The following is a 23,270-nucleotide window of genomic DNA, read 5'->3' as shown; positions in this document are numbered from 1 at the left end:
TTCAGTTAGGACTAAAACTAAATATCCAGTTAGCAAGCTAAATGTTTTTCCTTTAAGCTATATTTAGCTAGCTAAATATTTAATTTATCAAATTTTTTTGCTTCAAACTAAATTTTTAAGGCTACATATTTAGCTTCAAACTAAATGTCAAATAAATTTATAAATAAAAGTAGCTTCAAATAAATTTTTAATTCTCTTGCTGAGAATTGTAAGCGTAATACCGAAACATTGCAAATGTCTTAATAAATTCTAACTGGAGTGATTTTTGACTCCTACCTATAATATGGATACTATCTAAATGTTTAGCTGTGAGCTAGCTTTGTAAACTAAATATTTAGTTTGAAACTGTGACATTTATAATAGAATAACTTTGTGAAAACAGGACATTTAAAAAAGGAACGGCCATGTTTTTTCTCTTCTAACAGACTAAATTGTTGCTGTACTTTTTGACTGAGTAACTTTACGAATTGTATGGAAAGCCATTCCTGCCCCTGGCAGAACTCATATCCACTTCTCTGCAGACAGAAATAATGCAGAAGAGTCTGGCAGACATTTTAGAGGCACCAGATTTTGCAGGAATGTCTTTGGGTTTCTCACTGGGACAATGGAAGCCACATTCCTGAGCCATGGCTGAGAAAGGCGAGGGAACCGCGGCCGTCCTGGGCTGACTGCACTCTGGGCCTGTCCCTAATCACATCATTGGAGACTTCAGAACACAGTCAGTTCTGCTCGACATATTTTGATATCTTCATGGAAGTTAAATTTACCAAATGGTGCAACTCAAAGGTTGGATGTTTTTATGCCAATGTCTTCCACTTATTGTTGGACTTTCTCTGAGACAGTTTAACAGTTTATGGCCTGATGTCTGACTGATCATCCCTCAGGCGGGGCGGCCCAGTCAGAACCTGCCCCTGCAGGCCTGATAAGTCTCCATCTGTGGGAAACCAGAACCCTTTCCCTTGGAGCGCGATAGCTGTGACCCCATGACCTCCATTCTGTTAGACAACCCCCTGCTCCTCTTTCTGTGGCTGTCAGTGACACACATTCACTGCAGAGATCTGAGAGATGGAGGCCGAGATGTCGTTTAAATTAGGGTCTTTCAACGTGATGAGCAAGGCGGGGAGGGTGCTGCTAAAATCTGGAGCTGATGGAGGCCAAGCTGCAGTCAGGCTGGGTTATTATGGTCTGCTTTTCCTAAAACCTGCTGTTTATATGGGCAAAATTATTGCACAAAGAAGAATCTCATTATTCTTAGATAATGAGATTTCACGTGTTTTAGGCTGCCTTGTCACTTTAAATTCTAATAATCTGCTGCTGGCCACGCCCCCCCACTCAACGTTTACACTCACAGGAAAATGTTGCAAACAGATGAGCAATTATACAACCATGCATCTTTGAAAAGCATTAGTAGAACCTCCTGTACAAACAACAAGAATGCAGCAAGTTGTTTCTGGAAAGTAAGTCAATTACAAAACACTTGTCTCTTCCAGCTGCCATTGTACAGTGCATACAGTGGTAAAACCAGCTGACCAAACATGCTGGAGCTCCTCTTTGAGGCTGGGCTTGGCTGAGGTTGCTAGGTGACGGTTGAAAGCGACTCAGCATTTGGGATGTTTCTGAATTGGCTCCTTTTCCAGATACTAAAAGAAATTAAACGTTTTTTCCAAAAACCAGCTGTACGAAAACATGCAATAAGTGAATTTTGCATAACAAGCGCTCTTTAAAGTTTTATTTTTTCGAGAACTTACATTTGGACGTAAAATGAACCTCCAGGTTACTTTCCTAGAACTTAACATTAAAGGAGCCCAACGAAAGTTTACAAAGCAGCTGTGTGAATTACCGCTTTAGAAATCAGAAAAATTAAATTCAGGGAAACTAAGTGTGCTAAATGTTCAAAGTTAGCAAAATTGCTAAAGCATTATTATCAGCTTGGCAGCAGTGGAAATCATTATGGTTTTTATTGTCTGGGTTGCTGCCAATAATCTGACAATAATCAGACACATTTCTACCTGCAGTGTATAAATCAGATAATACCTTCTCAGACTGTTTCTTTCCAAAATGTACCCGTAATTTACAGGCTACTTTCACTAAACTTCCTGATTCTCAAATATACAGGTTTGTTATTTGAACTGACCAGTTTCTCTCACAGAAACTATGAATTACTGAAGCATTCAGAGCTAATGTGTCTACCAGAAAGCGCTCCAGTGATTCCTCCTGTTCTGGAGGGAAAACCGCACCATTTCCTTTGTGTTGCTGCTCTTCAGTGGAGCAATTCAAGCTTCCTGGTTCGTTATTTAAAGCTGTTCTGGTCTTAAATTAGTCAGGGATGTTAAATTTAGAGTGTTTAAAATGAACCCTCAGGGTGTGAAATGGGATATGGGAATCAGAGGGATGTTGGTGCAGCAGAGAGTCGATCAGTCACCTGCTCTCTGACGGACTCATTCCTGGCGTCGGGTTGCATCCTTCTGTCTGTTCTTGTGAGGACAGACACACGGCTGGAAGTTCTTCTCATCTTCAGGATTTCTTAAACATCATAAAAAATGACAAAGGTTTTTCAGTTTGCTTTATGTTTGTAAACCAAAGGAAAACAAGTCACATTTTAGCTTTGAATTGGTTAACAAGTGCTACATTATCACACTTAACAAATAACACTTTGATACCATTCAACTTCCTAATTAACTACGGAGGACTGATCCTGCCAAAATTGGCATTAAATATGGAAATAAATAAATGGCTTCATAAAAAAAAACTAATGTGAGCAATATTTTATCCAAAAACAGAAAATCTGAACTTTCCTAATTTATTTAATTAGATATTGTCACAACAGATTAATTTATTAAAATAATATTCAACAGGATTAATTTAACATGATCACTATTATTTAATATTCAATCTTGTTTTATTTATTTAAAATTTTTCCTTATTTAGTGTAATTTTATTTCTTTACTAACCTCTTCACAGTCTATTTTTGGGTTATTTATTGCAATTTTTTAAAATCATACATTTATTTTTTTATTTAATATTTTCTTTTTATACTTTTGTTTAAATTTAATAGTAGTAATATTTAACTTTTTATTTGATGTATTTGACACATCAAGTACTTCATAAAGCCATTTATTTATCTCTATAGTTGCCAGTTTTGGCATGATCAGCCCTCCATAGATACCAACTGTATCATGCTTTCGGGGGTCTTGTTTAGAAAGCTGTAGTTTGAGCTTCTCCTATTTCTTTTTCTTCAGCCTTAAGCACACAGTCCCAACTTTTGAACCCCTCAAGCTGTAATTAACAGAGCGACAGCACTTTGAAACAGGAAGTCCTCCAGCCAGCTCTTCTTCATGTCTTAAGGAGACTCTTTATTAGCGCAACGAGAGATGAAAGAAACGTTGAAAACAGCCACACATAATTTCTGACAAACTCCATAAAGAATGTTCTGCGTTGGATGTCTGGAGATTACATGCGCTAAAAGATGCAGACTCAAGTTGAACAAACATCTTCAAGTGTAATTTATGTTTCTGCTTAGTTTGTTTTTCTTCCTACACTGCAATTACTGCTGACAAGCAAACCTTTTGCTAAATACTTTGCCAAGTTGACAGAAGGTGTGTTTGGCTACATTTCCTTCCAACTGCTCATTGGAAATTGTTTAGTTTATTTTAAACTTCCACACATCTTGATTCAATGTTAGATAACCAGAAGAAAGAAGGGAATTGCCCTCCAAAGTTAGCAGTAATCTTAAAATGAGGCTTGAAATTGGTTCTCGAAATGCATTGTTGAAGGTTAACTCGAGAAAGTCCTTTTGCCTCCTGGAGTTGTCATTATGTCCACAGTTGCAATCAAATTGTCCCGTTTTGGCAGTTTTACAATGAGTGATTGGTTGTTTTAAAGGGCTGCATCTTTCTCGCCCCGCGGGGAAACTCAGATCATTCTCCAGGCAGACAACACAAAAACCTTCTGCTTTTCTAGCTAAATAAAAAGTTCAGGGACTTTCTGTAAGGCACAAGAAGACAAACAAAAAAACACTCCTTCACAATTAAATATTTAACATAATTATCTAATCCAACTAAAACACAATCCTTGCAGAAGCAAAACAAAGTCTTAGAGTTGTCAACCTGACATTAAAACATCTGCATAAGAGTTCACTGGTTTTCAATCAGTGACTTTAAGCCTTTGTTTCTCTTAAAACCCAAATGCTCTGACGGAAAAGGGACTTCAGCTTTTATCAGCCAGCGGCCATTAGTGGCTGTGAAGGGTCTCTGTCAAACAAACCCGCAGGCGTTGTGATCGGTTTGGGCAGGAATCCTGGATTACTGAGGAGGTTCTGAAACAATCAACTTAAAGAATAATTGTGACACGTTTCTCTTCAACAGGCTTTACGGTAATCCTTCAGCCATAAACCACCAAAAGCTCACCGAACTTTCTTTGGACTTTTGGCAGAACCAAAAAGTGGTAAATGGTAATAAATATATTACCATTTAAGAATGTAACTTGGAGGTCATCATAAAGTGCTATCAAAAATTATCTACTTTTTACAGATTTGTCAGTTTTAAAGCATAATTGAAACTCCAAATTCAGAAATCACAGTTAGTTCAGAACAGCTTCTTACTATTAAACATCCAAATTGTATGTTTGTTCATAGAGTCCGGGTTCTGTTGTTATTTGCAGCCTGATTCTGTTTTTCAGTTTCTGGGACATTGTTGCCTGTCCTCAAACTGTCCCCACAGTTTATGATGTAATAACTTTGGTTGAAAACCTGAATCACCCTTAGCCCATATCTATAGTTTTCTAATTAACATAACTTAACAAAGACGGGAACAAATTGCCCGTCTCTGAAAGCATCAGTGTCGTAACCTGAAAGGCCGGGCTGCTGAAACTCTGAGGTATCACTCAGCAGGAGAGATCGCTTTTCACTGCTGCCACAAAAGGAGGAGGAGGAGTTAGCAGCATAAATATTACTAAGGCAGCCAATACGGCGCACACCTCCTCTGCACTCCTCTGAATGGACGCCCTCCTCTCCACTTCTGCTGGAGTGTGTGGTGACAGAGCAGAGGGAAGGAGTGTGTGAAGACTGCGTGGACATGTCATAGTTCCCTCTGGAAGGCTGATTCATCCGGTCGGACACCACAATGAGGAGCTGGTTCAGAGCTTTGCCCCTTCTGACCCTGTGGGTGGTCTACTCCGAGGCTTGGTTCTGGTCCTGGAGTGAGACCGGCACAACGTTGGCGCCCAGGTTGGAACTGGAGGGTTCTGGCATTGCGACAGGTAGCGGCGAGCCTCCATCTGAGAGCAGCACCGCAGCTGGAGCAGAGATCATTGATGAAGGACACGTGCTCCAAACAGTTGGGCAGACTTGGGATGAGACCACTGAAGGTCCTCGAGTGACGACTGTAGTTCCTTCAACGCTACCAGACAGGGGGCGTGGAGTGGGACAAGCCACCGCAGGGATAACATCACGCAGGAGTAAACCCGGTAATGACATCTTCTCATGCAGAATCTGATTGTTTAGGGTCTTAGATCCAAAATCTGGCTCCAGACAAGTTCTTCTAACAGGAACTGAGGTAATACCCATGACACTGTTACTGGGGGCAGTTTGAAATCTCACAACCAGAAGTTTCCTAAGGAAGATTCACAAGGAAGGTTCAGCAATTTAGTGTTGAGTCCTTCTTCTCAAAGAAAACAGACTTTTTCTGTTTTCTATAGTTTTCTGAAAACTATAGAAAACAGAGCTATAGAAAACTACAGTTTCCTATAGTTTTCTCCTCAGACTTTTCTCTGCAGAGAAAACAGACTTTATTGGTGAAACATTTTACAGTCCGACTTCGACTTCATTTCAGCCTCCAGTAACAAGTCAACATCCATCAACCCGCCAGAGTTTTTCCCCAACAGAAGCAACTCGTATCACACAACCAGCGATAAACAGCAATACGCCAGGCACTGATGTATCCACCGCAGCGACTCAGCATGAAACGTCTAGTCAAGAGTTAGCTTCAGTGCTTCTCCAGCTACACAGATCTACAGGTAGAAACCAGAGATCAGACCTGAAATCTCTGACCTGAACATATAGAGCCACATAAAGACGGCTCCAAAGTCGGTCTTCTGTCACCTGAAAAACATTTCCGGGACAAGACGACTTATGTCTCTTTAGTTTTGTTTACATATTATGAAGCAAGAGAGAAACTCATCCAGGCGTTTATGTTTAGTGGCACTGCAACAGTATTTACACTTTAAAACATCAACCAACATATTTGCTGTATATTTGCTTGAGAAGTTTGTTTGTTGGTGACTCAATTATGTTTTTATGATGTGAAGCACTATGAACTGCCATGTTGCTCATTTGCTATGCTAATAAACTTGACTTAGCTCCAACTCCACATGTTTCAGATGCTGCTCAACCATCAGTAGGGGATCAACAGCTTAGCCAGGCAGTCGTAGGTGTTGAGGCACCAGCAGGATCCTCACAATGCTTGAAGCTAGATTTCTCTCTTCCTTTCTGCTCCTCCATGATGGGGGAAACCTTTACCATGCCCAATTACTTCAACCACAGCAGCGTGGGAGAAGTCCGGGCGCTCCTGGAAGAGTGGGCTCCGCTGCTGCGGTCGCGCTGCCACCACGCCGTGGAGTGGTTTCTCTGCCTCCTCTTGGTCCCAAAGTGTGGCCCTGCGGCGGCGCCACCCACATTGCCTTGCCGCCGTTTCTGTGAAGTGTTGCGGGACAGTTGCTGGGCGCTCCTGGATGAGGGTCGCCTCCCTGTGGAGTGCCAGGCTCTGCCAGATGAGGAGGATGATGGGTTTCGGTGCTTGACAGTTTGTAACCAGAAAGGTAACCGCTGGCTCAAAATGAACCTTATATCATTTTGAGAACTGGTTTGAGAATCCTCTCCCCAGAACCTCATCCCCACCCTGAGATATTAACAACGTCGACGTTTGATGAATTAACCTTTGGGACATTCTGGCTGCAGCCTAACAAGCTTGGATCCCGACTACTTTTGTTGCATGTTTGTGTTTCTCTGACATGCTTGTGATTTTCTCACCATGCCGCAAAAGTCTAATCTGTCTCAACTTTAACACATTTTATGCTTTAAAGAAGCATATGTTGGCGTTAGCGTCTAGATTAGGATTTCCTGGTTTGTTGCAGCCATAGGGTGGTTAATGAACACAACCACATCATTAAGATTTCACACAAGCAGCAGCAAAACCAGAAGCAGCTCTTGCAAGAGCAGCTGCTAATCGTGAAGCTAATTTTTGTTTAGCACTTTCGCTAACTTTGAAAACAGTTAGCACACTTAGCTTCCCCTAAACTAATGTTTCCAGATGTTTTCTGTTGAATTAAGTTAGACGTCTGTTGTTGTTTTGGTTATCAATAAATCAGATTAATCGTTAACCTGGATTACACAGACTCATAAAAAGCGAGATACTCAGGAATAATTAAGCCAAACTTGTTCAAACAAAATATATAATTTGCATTTTATTCTGAAAAAACCTTTTTGTCTGCGAAAAGAGTCTCCTGTTAATCACCTTTTATTATCCAACTATTAATCAATTAATCCAAAAACAAATCTCCAGTTCAGCCTTTCACTGTAGATGTTAAGTCAAGTAAGCTTTCACTGAAGAAATGATATATTATTGCACTTTTGGGAATAAAATCTTCTTACTTAAAAAAATTTATTCTATTAAATCAATGTTTGTGTATTTTTAATATTTTGAAAAAAAAAATCTTCGTTGGGTTTTTGTAATCGGATTAATATTAAAAATAATCAACAGAATAATCGATTACTAAAATTATTTGTCTGGAATATTGACGGCTTTGGATTTCTTTTGACAGGTCAGCTTTATATGTTAGAACCTGGTAAAAGGTGAAGTTAGAGAGGATTTGTTGTGTTGAACCCTGAATTTCCCCAAATCGCCAAACCTCGACATGTTTTCCTGTGTATCGGGATGAAAAGTTAAGAACCAGCTGTAATCCAGATTAATAGCATCTTTTTTCTGCTGCATCGTAAATTAGCAGATAGGATCAAATCAGTAATATAATCCCCTATATTACCATGTCTCTCATGAGGATGGAGACACTGGCTCAGTTGTTTAGTCCATAAGTGATTACTGTGAGAGGATCCATGGTTTTATAGTTTTGTGTCGAACTATCATAGCTTGAAACCTTCCGACTTTATGTTGGAGGTCGGTTCTTCCTCTGCCCATCTTCCTATCAGTGGGAACTGAAGATGGTCTTTTTACAGCACGTTATCTTTTAGACACCAAGCTTCACTGACAGACATGAGTGGACATCGCCTTTCTGGTCCCGCGACCAGCAGAGATGTTTGAGTCGGTGTGAAACAGTGTCAGGAAGGGAAGGGATTAGGAGCCTCAAAACTGCAGAAGTAATAAACCGCAACATGTTAGCCGGCTGCATTCAGTCACTGTGGATCAAACCAAGGGTTTTACAGCTAAAATCATTCAGAAATAAACACTAATCACTGAGGGTTAGCTAACGTTAATGCGCTACACAATACTTTCACAGAAAGCTAATGACGGTTGTGGATACTGCTAGCCAAAAAGTTAGCGATGCTAGCCCCTGAAAACTCATCCTGCACATTTGTTCTGTTAATGTTAACACTCTACACCAACACGGTATTTTACAGAAGCTAATGCTAAAGCGCTAACTTCAATTGAGATTAAACCCGCCATTGAAAGACTACAACTCTGGAGCTACAGTATAATTTAAATGTTCTAATTTACATACTTTGTTAAGTTCTTAGATATTGTATTTATGTTTAGAATAAGTTTTATTTTCTTCCTGTATGTTTCTTGTTTCAAATAAACGTTACTGGGAGGAAAAAAGCGAGAGAAACAGAACTGCTGGATAAACAAAATGTCAAAATGAACATCGAGCTACTGAATGTAACAGCTGATGAGCAAAACTTCAACATAGATGTTGAACTTTATTCAACTGAAAGTTGTAACAGGCAACAAAATTTGAGCTTTACAATTCATGAAGAAAAGTTAATTTGTAGGAAACTAGGTGAGAAAAACGTTTTCAGCAAAGGTTTTCTACTGGATTTCATGTCTTACATCATTGAAAAGGACTTTTTCAGTCATTCTGTTGTAGATTTGAGCTTTTCTGCCTCATCTCTGTTGACTGAAGTCTCATTGGATGTCAGATCGAGTCATCTAAAGAATCTGTGTAAAACTAAAACAGGCTGCACTTGGTGGTATTTCTTGTTGTTGAATTATTATTTTTGCCTAAGTTGTCTATTTACTCTAAATCCTTCAGATAAACCTAAAGAGCATTCACAGCAGCCCGGTTCTTTGACTTCCAGTCGAAGAGAGTCTACCGAACCGTCAGCTGGAAGAATAAACCTTAATAAACCGTTAACCCACAGAGGAGGTGTGCGTGATTTTTGTTAACTGTGGGAGGTTCTGAAGCATCTAACCTCTGAGGAATATTAAGCTATTTTACCTAGATTTCAGTAAAAACTGAAGATAATCTGCTTCAACAGTTTGTTAATGTTTTCCTGTCAGCCTTCGTTATTAGTCTCATGACTTCTTCATGGGTTCATCCTCTGAGGCGTTCTCTGATCTTCCATCTTCATCCTGATTATGACGACCCCTGGACGTGTTTCTCTCCTGGCTGGCTCGCCAAGCTGTGACCTGGAACCGTGTATTTTCAGGATACTGTGAGGCAGTTGTGGACTTTTCAGTGCGACTCCCATCAGGCGTGATCCCATCACCGTTGGGGGTCAGGATTGTTAGGGCTCAACAACTCCTTTAATTACGTTTTTCCATGGTTACCAGCCTCTTCCTTGAAAGATGAGCAGTCATTCATATCAGGGTCTAAAGGTCAACTGCAATTTATCCCAGAGGGTTTGAGACGATGTCCTGTGGGGGAAACCATCTTTCTCATCCTTAATTGACATATTCGGGTTGCGTCTGTAGTCTTTGTTTCGTCTGGTTTTAGTGACCCGACTGATTAGTTGCATGATGATTCATCTGAGTTGAGTGGCTCATGGCGGTTCTTGGCAGGGATTCACTCTGACTTGGCTCTCGTTGAGTTTCCAATTATGGCTGAGAGTTGTCCTGCATTTTCACTTTGCTTTTAACTTCAAAACTTTTAGAAATAGATTCTCCTTCCTGCATGTAGGAAGGTTTGTTTTCTTTTTTGATTTGATAAATGTATTGAAATGACTTTGAATGGACTGGGAAGTTGATGTGATTATGGCTGAAATGATTAATTGGATTAAACGTGATTAATCGATTAATGAAATAACTGTTAACTAATGTAGGAATCGATTAATCACTAACTCAAGTTTACAGAAAAAGGGCAATTTGCTGAGAGAACACAGAGAGCAGGAACTGAGCTAAAACTACAAAAAAAACATTTTACATATAGATAAGATTAAAAAAATCTTTGTATGTACAACCGTTTGTAATAACACTAATATGACAAGAACAGTTAAACCACTGATATTAAAACTATTGTTAGTGTGTCTCATATTCTCATTATGAGAATAAATTGTGTGACAATGAACTCAAAATGCAAGAATAAACTCAATATTATGAAAAACAGTCATAATTGGAGACAAAGTTATAAGAGTACAGTAATTCATGAAGATTGTAATAATACCAGAGGAATGTCATAATATAAGAATGAAGTGGTAATGTTATGATTTCTGCACAAAAATAATTAAATAAAAAGAGAAATATTGAGGATCTGCTGAATTTGTACTTCAGAATTGGTTTTACAAATAGAACATAATATTTCAACGTAGATTTTGTTTCTTTATTTGATGAAAAGATCGGACTCGGATCGCTCAGATTGCCATTAAAAAGTCGGATGTGTCGGATTTGAATGTTTGGACGTAATTTTAAGCTCTTAAATAAAACACTGAGATCTTTTCTTCTGCCAAGTCCCGCTATCTTACCACCAGACCTGATTTCCCAAAGCAGCGCTCATGGTGTCTTCGGGACATCGCAACCAGCGGCGCCCCGTGCGGGAATGCCGCTTAGAGACAAAGAGCTGCGTTCCTGGTTGGTAGGTGGCCAGCCTGACAAGACAAACTGTCACCATAAACCCAGCAGCTCCTTTCATCAGCAGCTCTTTTATTTTTGGTGCTCAGCTGACCTTGAAGCTTCTATTGTTCGACAGCGGCCATTATGGGGACCCGAATTCAGATTGTACTTAAAATGCTAATGATGAAAGCTTTTGTGTCGCTAGCGGTTTTGCACGCTCGTCGGATCGGATTTTGTTGCAAATTCTTGTGCAAACTGGTCGAAATTTTCTAATTGCAGCATCTGGAAAATTTATGAGAATTACAGATTCATGGAAACATTTTGTCTCCTTTTGCCAGCCTGCATGTAAAAGGAGAGCACATCTGTTCTGCAGGAGCTATGCTGCCTCTAATGACAGGTTTAGAAAGTTTCCAACAAGATGCAAATACAATGTTTTGGCAGGAGTATTAAAGTTAATTACAAGTATGAACAGTAGAAGAAAGAGTCGGGAGAGAGGAGACAGGAATCCTCTGGATTACTCAAGGCATGAAAAGTTTTGGATGTTCTCCGTTTTTGACAAAGCGCTGCGTTTAAGAGCCGAACTTTTTTGCAGTTTTCCAAGCGTCTGATGAATGAGCTCATGGGAAGCCGGGCTGAGACTCTGCATGTCTCCCAATCTGAGTTTATCTAAGCAAACATCTGCTCTGCTCGCTGCAAATGACTGTTTATTGTTGGCTGCCATTCATGCAGCAGGCGAGGCGTACCTGAATGCCTCTGAACCACATTCAAACAACTCAAGTGGATATTTTTACAAGGCGTTTGTCAAGATGAGATATTGATCATTAGCAAGATGCCATATCAGCAAGTCAGCACCAAAGCTGCATCAACCAACTCTTGGATTATTATTGTAATTACTTCATTTTCTCCTTCTCTATTTACATTTGAATTTTTTCTACATTTAGTTGTTGAATTAAAATAAATGTATTTCATATTTCAGTAGTTTGAGCCAGTAGAAGTGCAAAAATATCACTATTTCTAAAACACATAATGATCTGGTTAGGCTCTGGATTCATGGTAATAAAATTCTAATAAGAAATAATAAATTTAATGTCAGTGGTTGTTAACACAAAACAGAAAAGTTTCAAAACTGTGGCTCAGCCTCTGCACATTTACAGTTTGGTGGAAGATTAAAAAGATTTAAACATAAATACAGGATAAGCACCAGTTAAGTCCATCGGTGCCGTGAACCTCCAGCGATTCCTGGAGTTTTCTGTGCAATTTAACACAAAATTCCACAAAACTGGAAAATTTACTGAAAACACATTTGAAAAATATTCTTGGAATATTGTGACTTTATTGTCATACACCGTTATATATTTTTGGTAATATTAAAAATTCAACATTATAATATACTTAATAGTCGTGCAACTTTATAATTTAGACTTTTTTCTGTTAATTTTGCAACTTTATTCTCGCACAAAGAATTTATTTAGATAATATAATTATTGTTGTACGACATTTCTCTCATATTTCTTTTGACACTCATGATGTGACTTTATTTTCTTAGCCTGGCTCTGATGACATTTGTCAAGTTTAAACCTACTGGGACAAACAATGCTGGGCAGTGACTGAACTCTTTCTTCCACCATTTATGGTGACCACGATGGTAAAAGTGGTAAAAACGTCTCTGTTTCAGATCTGCAGCATTTTTTCCAATGTGACAAGATTAATTCATTGTAATGTTTTTTACTGTATTTAAATCGGGACGCAGTACAATCATCTCCCTCAGTAGCCAAACATGGAGCGGAGAACATCTGCGTAGCAGGAAGGATTTTTATCGCCGTCCTGACTGGCCTCTCTGTCAGCTCTGACTCAAATCAAAGCGTCTTTATTCCTCTGACAGATCGCAGCTGATGTTTACGGTTTCACAGCAGAGAGGACAATCCGGGCTCCAGCTGTGCGTTTTACGTCTGAACAAAGCCAACAGCCGAGCCGCTGTTCTCCTGCTCTGGTGGCAGCGGGGCGGCTTTGAACGCAGCGACAAAGACACTCATTTCCCATCAGGTGGTGAAACCGAAACACGTCTTCAAAGCTCCAAAAATACGTCACACGAGATCCGAAAACGGTCCAAAAACAGTAATTTCTCTGCTTTTCCTCTCAATACAGGAAAAACATCATTTAAAAGAAAGGAGAACAGTTTATCTCAGCAGTTTCATGAGTCAGGAAAGACTCTTAGAGTCCAGGTGTAAAAGAATAAATAATGGATATTTATTCTGAATAAATATCCATTATATTTTGAAGGGCTAATCAAAGTGTGGTCTGGGGGCCGTTTGTGGGCCACATGGTACAAATTGAGCCCTTTCTGTAATTTTTTAGAATGAGATTTTCTGTGGAAAGTTTATCTTCATGACCAGAGTTAGCATTTAGTTGGCCTTGTCTTCATTTTTATTTCAAAAGTCATGCCACAAACATGTAGTGACGTTTGGCACACCCATCCATTACATTAGGCTAAATATAGAAGTTGTAGTCAAAAATTTACTTTTTCGTACTTTGTTACGTTGCACCCGCAAACAGAAGTGAAATCAGTTTTCTTGGTGTTCATCTCAACCCAACGACATTGGGTTGAGAGTTCATGACTTTAAATGTGGCTTCACTTCATAATTCAGATCTTCATGGTGTTTGAAACCAGATGGATGTGATCAATTTTACATCATTTTGCCGTTTTTCTGATGGTTATTAGATTTCAGCTGTTTCTGTATTTTGTTTTCTAAAGTATGAGTTGAGTGATTTGTCTGTGACTCGTTAATAAATATTCTTTGTGTTGCTTTTGTGTTTCATCCTCAACCCTGCAGCCTTGCGGTTTGTGGTCTAACACCAAACTCTGCCATGCAGCCCTCCTCTCTAACCCAAACCCGGTCCGATGGGCCGACAAACTCATTTCCTGTTCTCCAGAAAACTTGTGTGAAGATAAACTCATAATACGAGATTATAGTCAGAATATTACAGAAAGTTGTAAAATTTAAAAAAGTGGCACAACAAAAAAGTTGCAATATAAGATTAGAATCAGATTATTACAAGAAAAATATAGAGAAAGTAATAAGTGATTAAAGTCGCAATATTACCAGAATAAAGTTATAAAAATAAAAGAAAAAAGTTATAAGAGAATGAAGTCATGGAAATATGTGACTAGTCATAAAATTACCAGAAAAAAGACGGTTACACAAAAATACTGTAATAATAGGAGAAAAAATAGTACTAATGCCATATTAAAGTCATATTATTATGAGAATAAAGGGTTAACTCCAAGAAAGATTATAAAATTAGAAAAAAGTGATGCAACAAAAAATTCATAATTATAGAAGATTAATCATAAGAGAATAGTCATATTGTTATGAGAATAAAACCTCATTATTATGAGAACAAAGTCATGATAAAACTAAAGTTATTCTATTACCACTAGAATAAAGTGGTAATGGAAAGGTTGGAGTAATACAGAATAAAATTGTAATAAATCCAGAATAAAGTCGTAATATCGGCAGTATAAAGTTTCGTTATGTCCGATCAGACTCCAGACTGACGTCCTGTTTGTGTTTCCCAGAAGACAGCGGCGTGTCGCTGCTGCAGCTGATTGGCGATCCTCCTCCAGAGAAGATCCAGGAGGTGGATGGCCCGGACAACAGCCCCGCCTACCTGTTCGGCCCAGACTCCGCCACGGGCCAGCTGGCCCGCGCCCACTTCCCCAACCCCTTCTACAGGAACTTCGCTCTCATCTTCAGCCTGAAGCCCACATCCGATGACGGCGGCATCGTCTTCTCCATCACCGACTCTTCGCAGCAGATCATTCACGTTGGCGTCAAGCTGTCGGCTGTTCAGGGATCGGAGCAAAACGTCATTTTGTTCTACAGCGAGGCCGACGCCCCACAGTCCAAAGAGGCGGCCAGGTTCCGCGTGCCGTCCATGACGAACACCTGGAACCGCTTCGCGGTGGCTGTAAAGGACGACAAGGCCATGCTGTACCTGAACTGTGACGTGGAGCCGCAGGTGATGCGGATGGAGCGATCATATTGGCAGCTGGAGCTGCAGTCGGGGTCTGGGGTGTTTGTGGGCCAGGCTGGAGGGGAGCATCCTGACAAATTTAAGGTTGGTAAAACATGTCCGATGCTTGACATTTTGGTCAAATCTCGTGTCAAACGGTGCACACACAGGAGCCTCTTGAATTAAGCCACTGTATTTCCTCTCCCGTTAACTTTGTACAATGGTGGATGAAATATTCAGAGTGCCTTGGCTTTATTTACTGCATCGTGTTTGAATTCACCAGAAAATTCAGAGGTGTTGAGAGTTTGGCGAGTTCCACAACCTAATTTTGCACCATTGAGGGTTTCTATCAGAACTATTTTTGTCTCAACCGAGCCCAGTTTAACAACCTGCTAACACACATCACTGCCTGCATCTACTGGTAGGACATCACCTAAAGGCCACAGTGTCACATAGAGAAGTCTTTTTGATTGCTTGATGCTCCAGATCCAACGGGAAAAGTTAGATTTTAAAACTCCAGCGATGGATGCTTGATACGCACAAAATGCATGTGTCAACATAAAGACTGCATGTAAACCTGATGCTCAAATCACATTCAGTCTGAACGCTGCACTAGTTCAGCGTTCAGACTGAACTAGTGCAGTCTCATCACTGCGGGAACAGGATCTAATGCCGTTCCCGCAGTGATGAGACTGAACCTTTTTCATTTCCTGTTGCCATAACAGATATGTGAGTCTGATGACTCTCATGTGATCCATTATTCTGAAACACGTTGACACCAAACATGTGCCTGCATTCCCCTGCCATTCAAAGCTCCAGGTTTTAATCTCATTGCCATGATTCAGCTGACATATATTCTAGATATAAATGCTGACCTCAGCAGTTTGGGCTGCACTCCTCCAGTTAAGATGCTCAGTGGTTATTCAGTGAACATTTACTAAGCAGTTTTACAGACATGTTTTCAAAGTCTTCAATTTGTTGAAAAAGTTTCTGCATATTTTTTATGCCAAAATTCCAGACTTTTCCAGACTCCTTACTCAAGACAGATATTCCTACAGAGGCCAGAGTGATGGGCGGATTTATGGAAGGATAGATGGTTTACCAAATGGTTGGATGAGTACATGTTTGGACAGATTATGTTGGTTTAACAAGTGGTTGGATGAATGGTATTATGAATGGATGGATGGTTTAACAAATAGATACATAGATGAATGGTTTGTACAAATTTAGAAAAAGACTAGGCTGGTTCTGTGTTTCTTTTCCTTTTTCTGGGAAAAATAGTTTTTGACAAAATGAGGTGATTTTGGTACAAAGTGTGTTCTAACAGCGTTTATGTTTATCACCAACTTCAACCGAAACTTAATTCACATCATGCACAAAAACCACAAAAAAGGGACCATGCTTTGGACCCTGTAAGGTCTTCAGTCCTCTTTCGGCAGTGGTGCCCAAAGTGGGTCCTTGAGCGCCGGATCCTGTATGTTTTAGTTCTTTCTCTGGTTTATCACACCTGGATCCAATAATGGCTCGTCAGAAGCGTAAGAAGAACATTGACATGCTGAAAAGGTTGTTGGTACTACCAGGGAGAGAACTAAAATGTGCAGAATGCCGGACCTCGAGGACCCACTTTGGGCGCCCCATTAAAGTATGTAAATATACCAGGTCCTAGCAAAGCAACATAAACAAGTATGTCCACACACACACACACGCGCGCGCACACACGCACACACACAGACACAGACACACTCACACAGACACACACACACTCAGATATGAGTGGTTTATATTTATCATGTCATATCATCATATCATCTAAGCCTGGAGTTAGATGACATCATTATTGCTTTATCACACACTAAACTTCATAAAAAGAAATAGTCACACCAAATTATATGCCATGTTAATTATGGGTCCAAAAATAATAACATATGAAAATGGAAGTCTGGAAAAGCCTGGAAAAACGTGGGAATATTTCATTCGTTTAAAGGAGGCTTAAACTTTATTTGTTGATACTAAAAATTCCCAAATCTGACAGTTGTGCAAATTTATTTTTTGTCCTAATTGGATTATGTTTGGCCTGAATCCTTATGTTTACAACATACTTTAAATACGGCTTCCATTAAAAACCAGTGAATGTTCCACATTGACTGTTCAGACCTTTTCATGAGGCAAATCTGAAGATTTATGTTGAAGATCTGACACAATGCGATGAAAGGATCCTGGTCATCTGAACGTTGGAAAGATTAAAGACGAGAGAGTTCAAATTCAGTTCGTCTAAAATCCCTTTAATGATTCACTCTGGACATCAATACATCCTAAACGGTCAACTTCAAACATGGCTGCAGAGAAAGCTCTTCCACAGAGTAATGGCTCATTGATAGGGAAGAGTCGCCTGCTGCTGCGAGTGTGAGGTCTTCAGCAGATTGGATGATGGAGGAACAGATAGCAAAACTTCACAGAAACAGATTCGATGGAGCCATGGATGTAAGGGGAATTCCTTGGGAATGTCAGGAAACCCACTGCAACGACAAACATTCCTGTTTATACGTCCGGAGGAACACGTGTGGAGTGTGTGTGATTATACGTGTTGTTGAAGATCAAACAGCAGCGGTGTGTGTGTGTGTGTGTGTGTGTGTGTGTGTGTGTGTGTGTGTGTGTGTTTCAGGGTGCCATCAGCGAGCTGCGGGTGGTGGGAGACACCAGCGTCGCAGCGCGGTTCTGCGAGGAGGATGACGACTCCGATATGGTGAGCGACGAATAATTTCTGCAGATCAACAGCTGTATGCGCTTCATTTTCTGCAGGAATGCTACATATTTTATTTCACAAGGTTAAGGAAGGTATTTCTGCTTAAAAGAAATCATTCTGTTGATGTAATCGTGTTAAAATGACCATCTGCTGCAACTTAACCAGAACTTGGTGGCAGCATTTCAGATTTATTCACAATTAATATGGAGAGCAAAAAAGCGACAAAATTAAATATGTAATCAAGAAAGATGATCAAATAAAATTTAACATCAGAAAAAAGGTATTTTCACCGCAGAAAAATATTTAACATTAACCTAAAAACATCTTAAGTCATTTGTATGGAGGAACAAAATTAAATAATGATGCCAATAAATTATTGAATAAATATTTAAGTCTGGCTTTCATTTTCTGAAAAGCTGGGTTAGTTTGACACCAGATGTAAAGCAATGAACATTCCAAAGAAATTTCACTTTCATTTCGTCAGTCCACATTGTTATGGAAGACCAAAAGGGACAAAATCTCATCAATAAATAAGTCACTGAAATCTAAATGAAGTGTACCTTAAAGTAACTAAACAATTAAATGCCCAATAGACAGTTAATTTATTAAATATGCCATCAAATTATTAAAAAGTGTCACCATGTCAAACTCAACCATCGTAGCCCCGCCCATAGTGACGAAGCCCAGGAACAGAAACCATTAAATAATTGAATACATTTTTAATTAATTATCTGCAGTGGCTATTATAGGTTTGCTTTTTAGTGATTTAATAATAAATTAACAGTTTCAATGTTTAGATTAAAAACAATGTTTGTTTTTTTTCTCAGGCTTCAGGAGAAGGAAGTGGCTACGGAGAAACCAGACGGCCAAAACCTTTCAGTGAGAAACCTCAACAGACGGTATGAAAACACGATTTTCCTCACTCTTCTTTTTCCAAATTGATTGTCATCCTGAAAGATTCAGTCTAAAAATTAACCTTCGGCTGTTAGATGTTACATGAAAGCACTTTACTGCAAAGGGGGAAATCCTTCAGTTCATCCAGCCATGCCTGTATTTCTTAGACATAAAACGTGAAGAGCAGAGCTGTGTTTTATGTTTCAGTGAAGCCTCGGGTTACTCTGTTTAAGTGGATAAACACTCATCCCTGAGGGAAGATTAAAAACTGCAGAGCTGATGCCTGGAAATCGAGCTCCGTCTGGATTTTTTCTGCATTCAGGAAGTTTTAGGAACTGGACTTTTCTTCCAAAACTTCCCTCAAACTCCCCGGATCAGGGATGTTTCTTGCTTTATGCTAACTCGGCAACTGCTCCTTCCTGAGATGTTCAGCTTCATATGAGGAAAGTTAAGATGTTCTCTTTAGCAGTCTCATATTTATTACATATTTTACATGAGTAAAAATTAAAGACAAGAAACATAAAAATTAACTCTGCTGGACTTTCTTGATGTCTGTCATTTTGACGAACGCAGAAAAAACATTGAAGAACAACTCATAACGACTTGTGTTATCCTTTATTGTTCTCTGTGTCGGCTATGCTACAGATAGGCCAGTTTCCATAGCGTATCAGGATTCAATACCAAAAAGTCCATGCAAACATTTCCCACACAAAGAACAGAACATTTGGTTCATTACATGTTTATATTTTCAGGTTTGACATTTTGTAATATGATTACTAATAAGCTGTGGAAGATTAGCTATCGCTGCTATTAGTCAATCTAGCGCTGCGATGGTTGATTAGCTCACTTAAAAACCTGCTCTACTGATGATCTGTCAGAGTTTTGTATGTGGGCCGCCTTAGTTTTTAATTGTTTTAAGCTAACCTAGACAGATTGAATTCCATAGCGCATCTACATGTTAAGGTCGTCAAAGTCAAGCCAGCTGACGGAGAGCTGACTTACTTCCCTCTCACTTGCTGATTTTTTTTTGTTTAAAACTTTTTTCTGACCTTGTTATCCAGTTGTAGTATTGACAATTAATAGCAAAGCACTTTCTTTCACATGTCACATACATTTAAGATTTAGTGTTATGTTGACAAGTTGACAAAGGCAGTCATCATCGGTGAGCAGCTTTTATCCCTCCAGCAGGGAGATGTGGGGCGTGACATCACACTGCGCTTATTCTGGATAAATATGACTCCAGATCTATTTATTCGGATCCTCGCAAGAGTTTTTATAAACACTTAAAATTTTGATTTTTTTATTGATGTTTATAGTATTGCTCTTTTCTTTGCATTATAATTTAATTTAGATTTGTAATTTTAACTATCTGGCTTTGCAAATTGTAATTGATTGTGGACATGTAAATGATTAGGACTCTCTTCATTGCAGTTTGATAACGGATAGAAATGGCCGTGCCCAGGACTCCTCACGCTGTCACTTCACTTTCAGGGAGTTTATCCACTTCTTCTTCTCTTTACCTCCTCAGTTTTCCTCCTTCTGCTTTCTATTCATTGCGTTTTGACACCAAGGCTAAGATGTGCTGCAGCTTCCAGCCAGTTCAAGTGAGCGCAGCGCTTTTACAATTACAGAGGAGTCTGAAAAACCAGATGTGAATTTGGATCCGATCCGATCCAAGTCGGAGGCTTCCCGCCGCCTCCAGGCGTTGGTATTTCCACTGGTTTCTCCATCAACATGCCTTCAGGAACCAACAAAGTGGAGTTTGAGGTTGAGGTCAGGTAGTTCATTTCAGAAGCCTCGTCTTCAACTTTTACGAGGATTCTTTTTCTCTTTCGTTCCGCCAGACATTTATTAATCAGCATGTTATATGAAAATGTCATGTTTGGGGAAACAGCTGGCGTCTTAATGTCCACCTGCCGATGTTTTTCCATCTGACGAGGATCTGTTCACACATCTCGTCTCATCCTCTGCTCTCTCGTCCAACCCTTGCAATTAAGAGGCAAGTTCGGGCGGCGAGAGGCGGAGAGCAGAGGTGAGACTTTCCATTCTGTCTTCCTGGAATCCACCGTGATGGATGGATGGCAGAGCGCGTCTTTAACGGGTCACTGCCAGATCGGGCTCCCCGCGTTAGGCATCAGGTTTCAGGTTTAACAATTGCTGCTGCTTTTACAAAACATCTTGTAAAGAGATGGGAATGAAATCCACTGTTAAAGGGGACATATTATGCACATTTCACATTTTGCACATTTTTGCACTTCCATTTGAATCTCAACTGCTTCTAAAAACAGTTGCTTTAAAAACATTCAGCGTTTTTTTATAAAAAGTTAATGTTTTGTGACGTCCGGAAAATTGAGTTTGATTATTTAATCACATTCCACTGTTACCTAGCAACCCCAGAGGAGTTCTGTCTGGTTACCTAGCAACCCCAGCAGAGTTCTGTCTGGTTACCTAGCAACCCCAGCGGAGTTCTGTCTGGTTACCTAGCAACCCCAGCGGAGTTCTGTCTGGTTACCTAGCAACCCCAGCAGAGTTCTGTCTGGTTACCTAGCAACCCCAGCAGAGTTCTGTCTGGTTACCTAGCAACCCCAGCAGAGTTCTGTCTGGTTACCTAGCAACCCCAGCAGAGTTCTGTCTGGTTACCTAGCAACCCCAGCGGAGTTCTGTCTGGTTACCTAGCAACCCCAGCGGAGTTCTGTCTGGTTACCTAGCAACCCCAGCAGAGTTCTGTCTGGTTACCTAGCAACCCCAGCAGAGTTCTGTCCTGTAAACAGATTTGTAGGCGGATCAAAGTTCACTTGTTTGGTCAAACTGACGGAAATACCTCCTCTTGTCTGTTACAGGAGACGACTGAAATCTGTCCTCACCCAAAAGAGATCCGTTCTCTGACTGGTTTAATGTTTGAGTTTCACAAGAACCAAAACAATGCAAACCTCTGGTGCCACATTTTCTAAATGTTTGGACCAATATTTTAACAGGCCTTCATTGTACAAAATAACAAATGTTACCACGTACTTCTGGTCTAGTTTCTAGTGTAAAAATTAACTTACAAGATTCTTTAACAAGAAATAGGAGCTTATTTTAAGTCAATAATTAATACATTTTGATGAAAAAATGATCAGTTGTAAGTAGTAATGGAGCTACTCATTTTGAATTATTGAATTAAAACAATCTGAAGACTTACTTGTAAGTTAGTTTGTCTTATTTCAAGTGTACTGAGATGTTGACGGTAGAAACTGTAAACGTTCTCCAGAGGCCAGACACTGAGCTAACCCCGTGTTAGCGACTGAGGAGGCATCAAAGCTAAGCAACCTGTCGTTAGCAGCCATGATGGATGGTGTAAGCGATCAGGCCATTCTTTGTCACAATAACTTATAAATCCAGTTAAAATAGCGAGGTCAATCAATGCAACAGAGAGCAGAGAATATTTCCCTGCTGAGGAATACAGTTAATTATCATCACATCAAACCTTCGGGTGGTCCTCATTTCCTCCTCCTCCTGAACGTTTCTACACGCTCCCGTCTTTATCCCACAGGGAACAATCTGAGGTTTTCAGAAACAAAGAGAAGAAATCTGCTTCTGTTGTTCTCATTTCCTCTCTCAGGCCTGATGCGTTTATAGGCCGGCTGACTGGAGCGACCGCAGAGTGATTTCAGAGTAAACAGGAGCCAAGCGACTCAAACAATCCACGCGTATGACGGATATGATCTGCGGTGTGAGCAGAATCAAAGGGAAAACAAATCACACCGAAACTGTTTCAAGCATTACAACATTCATAACGCCGCTGCCTTTTGTATGTTCCAGATGATTTCTCTGAAAAATTACAAAACATTGTAGCAAACAAGTCAGGAAACATATTGCAGACTTTAATTTGATGAATTTCCAAATGCATGTTGCACTTTTAATCATTCCACTCACACAGAGCAAGTCAAGTCAAGGAAATGAAAACATCTGGATTGAGGAAAATTGCCTTTACATTTTCATACACCATAAAACACAAGATAATCTGTTGAAACAAACATGGTTGGCTTGTGATCTACTGTTTACAATATAAGCTAGAGCTAACACAACTCATCAGAGCTAACACCATGAGCTAGAGCCAACACCATGAGCTAGAGCTAACACAACTCATCAGAGCTAACACCATGAGCTAGAGCTAACACCATGAGCTAGAGCTAACACAACTCATCAGAGCTAACACCATGAGCTAGAGCTAACATCATGAGCTAGAGCTAACACAACTCATCAGAGCTAACACCATGAGCTAGAGCTAACACCATGAGCTAGAGCTAACACCATGAGCTAGAGCTAACACCATGAGCTAGAGCTAACACCATGAGCTAGAGCTAACACCATGAGCTAGAGCTAACACCATTAGCTAGAGCTAACACCATGAGCTAGAGCTAACACAACTCATCAGAGCTAACACAACTCATCAGAGCTAACACCATGAGCTAGAGCTAACATCATGAGCTAGAGCTAACACCATGAGCTAGAGCTAACATCATGAGCTAGAGCTAACACAACTCATCAGAGCTAACACCATGAGCTAGACCTAACACCATTAGCTAGAGCTAACACCATGAGCTAGAGCTAACACAACTCATCAGAGCTAACACCATGAGCTA

The 23,270-nt window shown here is 39.9% G+C and overlaps 1 protein-coding gene across 4 annotated transcripts in view; it reads left to right on the top strand.

Annotated features, from left to right (window-relative positions):
* The window catches only part of col18a1a (collagen type XVIII alpha 1 chain a), a 66,117-nt gene that overhangs the window by 24,849 nt on the left and 17,998 nt on the right, over window positions 1–23,270 (top strand). The window contains exons 1-4 of one of the 4 annotated variants that reach the window (XM_055052869.1): window positions 4,859–5,463; window positions 14,575–15,113; window positions 17,671–17,751; window positions 18,579–18,650. In XM_055052869.1, coding sequence (XP_054908844.1) covers window positions 5,121–5,463; window positions 14,575–15,113; window positions 17,671–17,751; window positions 18,579–18,650 — 1,035 coding nt within the window. In that variant the 5' untranslated portion in view covers window positions 4,859–5,120. Of the gene's footprint in view, window positions 1–4,858; window positions 5,464–14,571; window positions 15,114–17,670; window positions 17,752–18,578; window positions 18,651–23,270 lie in introns of those variants that run through there. The other 3 variants (XM_055052868.1, XM_055052871.1, XM_055052870.1) reach the window with 3 other exon arrangements.

This window comes from Poeciliopsis prolifica, unplaced genomic scaffold, assembly GCF_027474105.1.
Source record: "Poeciliopsis prolifica strain line A6 unplaced genomic scaffold, Auburn_PproV2 SCAFFOLD036, whole genome shotgun sequence".
NCBI classification, from domain to species: domain Eukaryota; kingdom Metazoa; phylum Chordata; class Actinopteri; order Cyprinodontiformes; family Poeciliidae; genus Poeciliopsis; species Poeciliopsis prolifica.
Note: the sequence above shows the minus strand (reverse complement) of the source record. Positions and strands in the feature narration are given on the sequence as shown.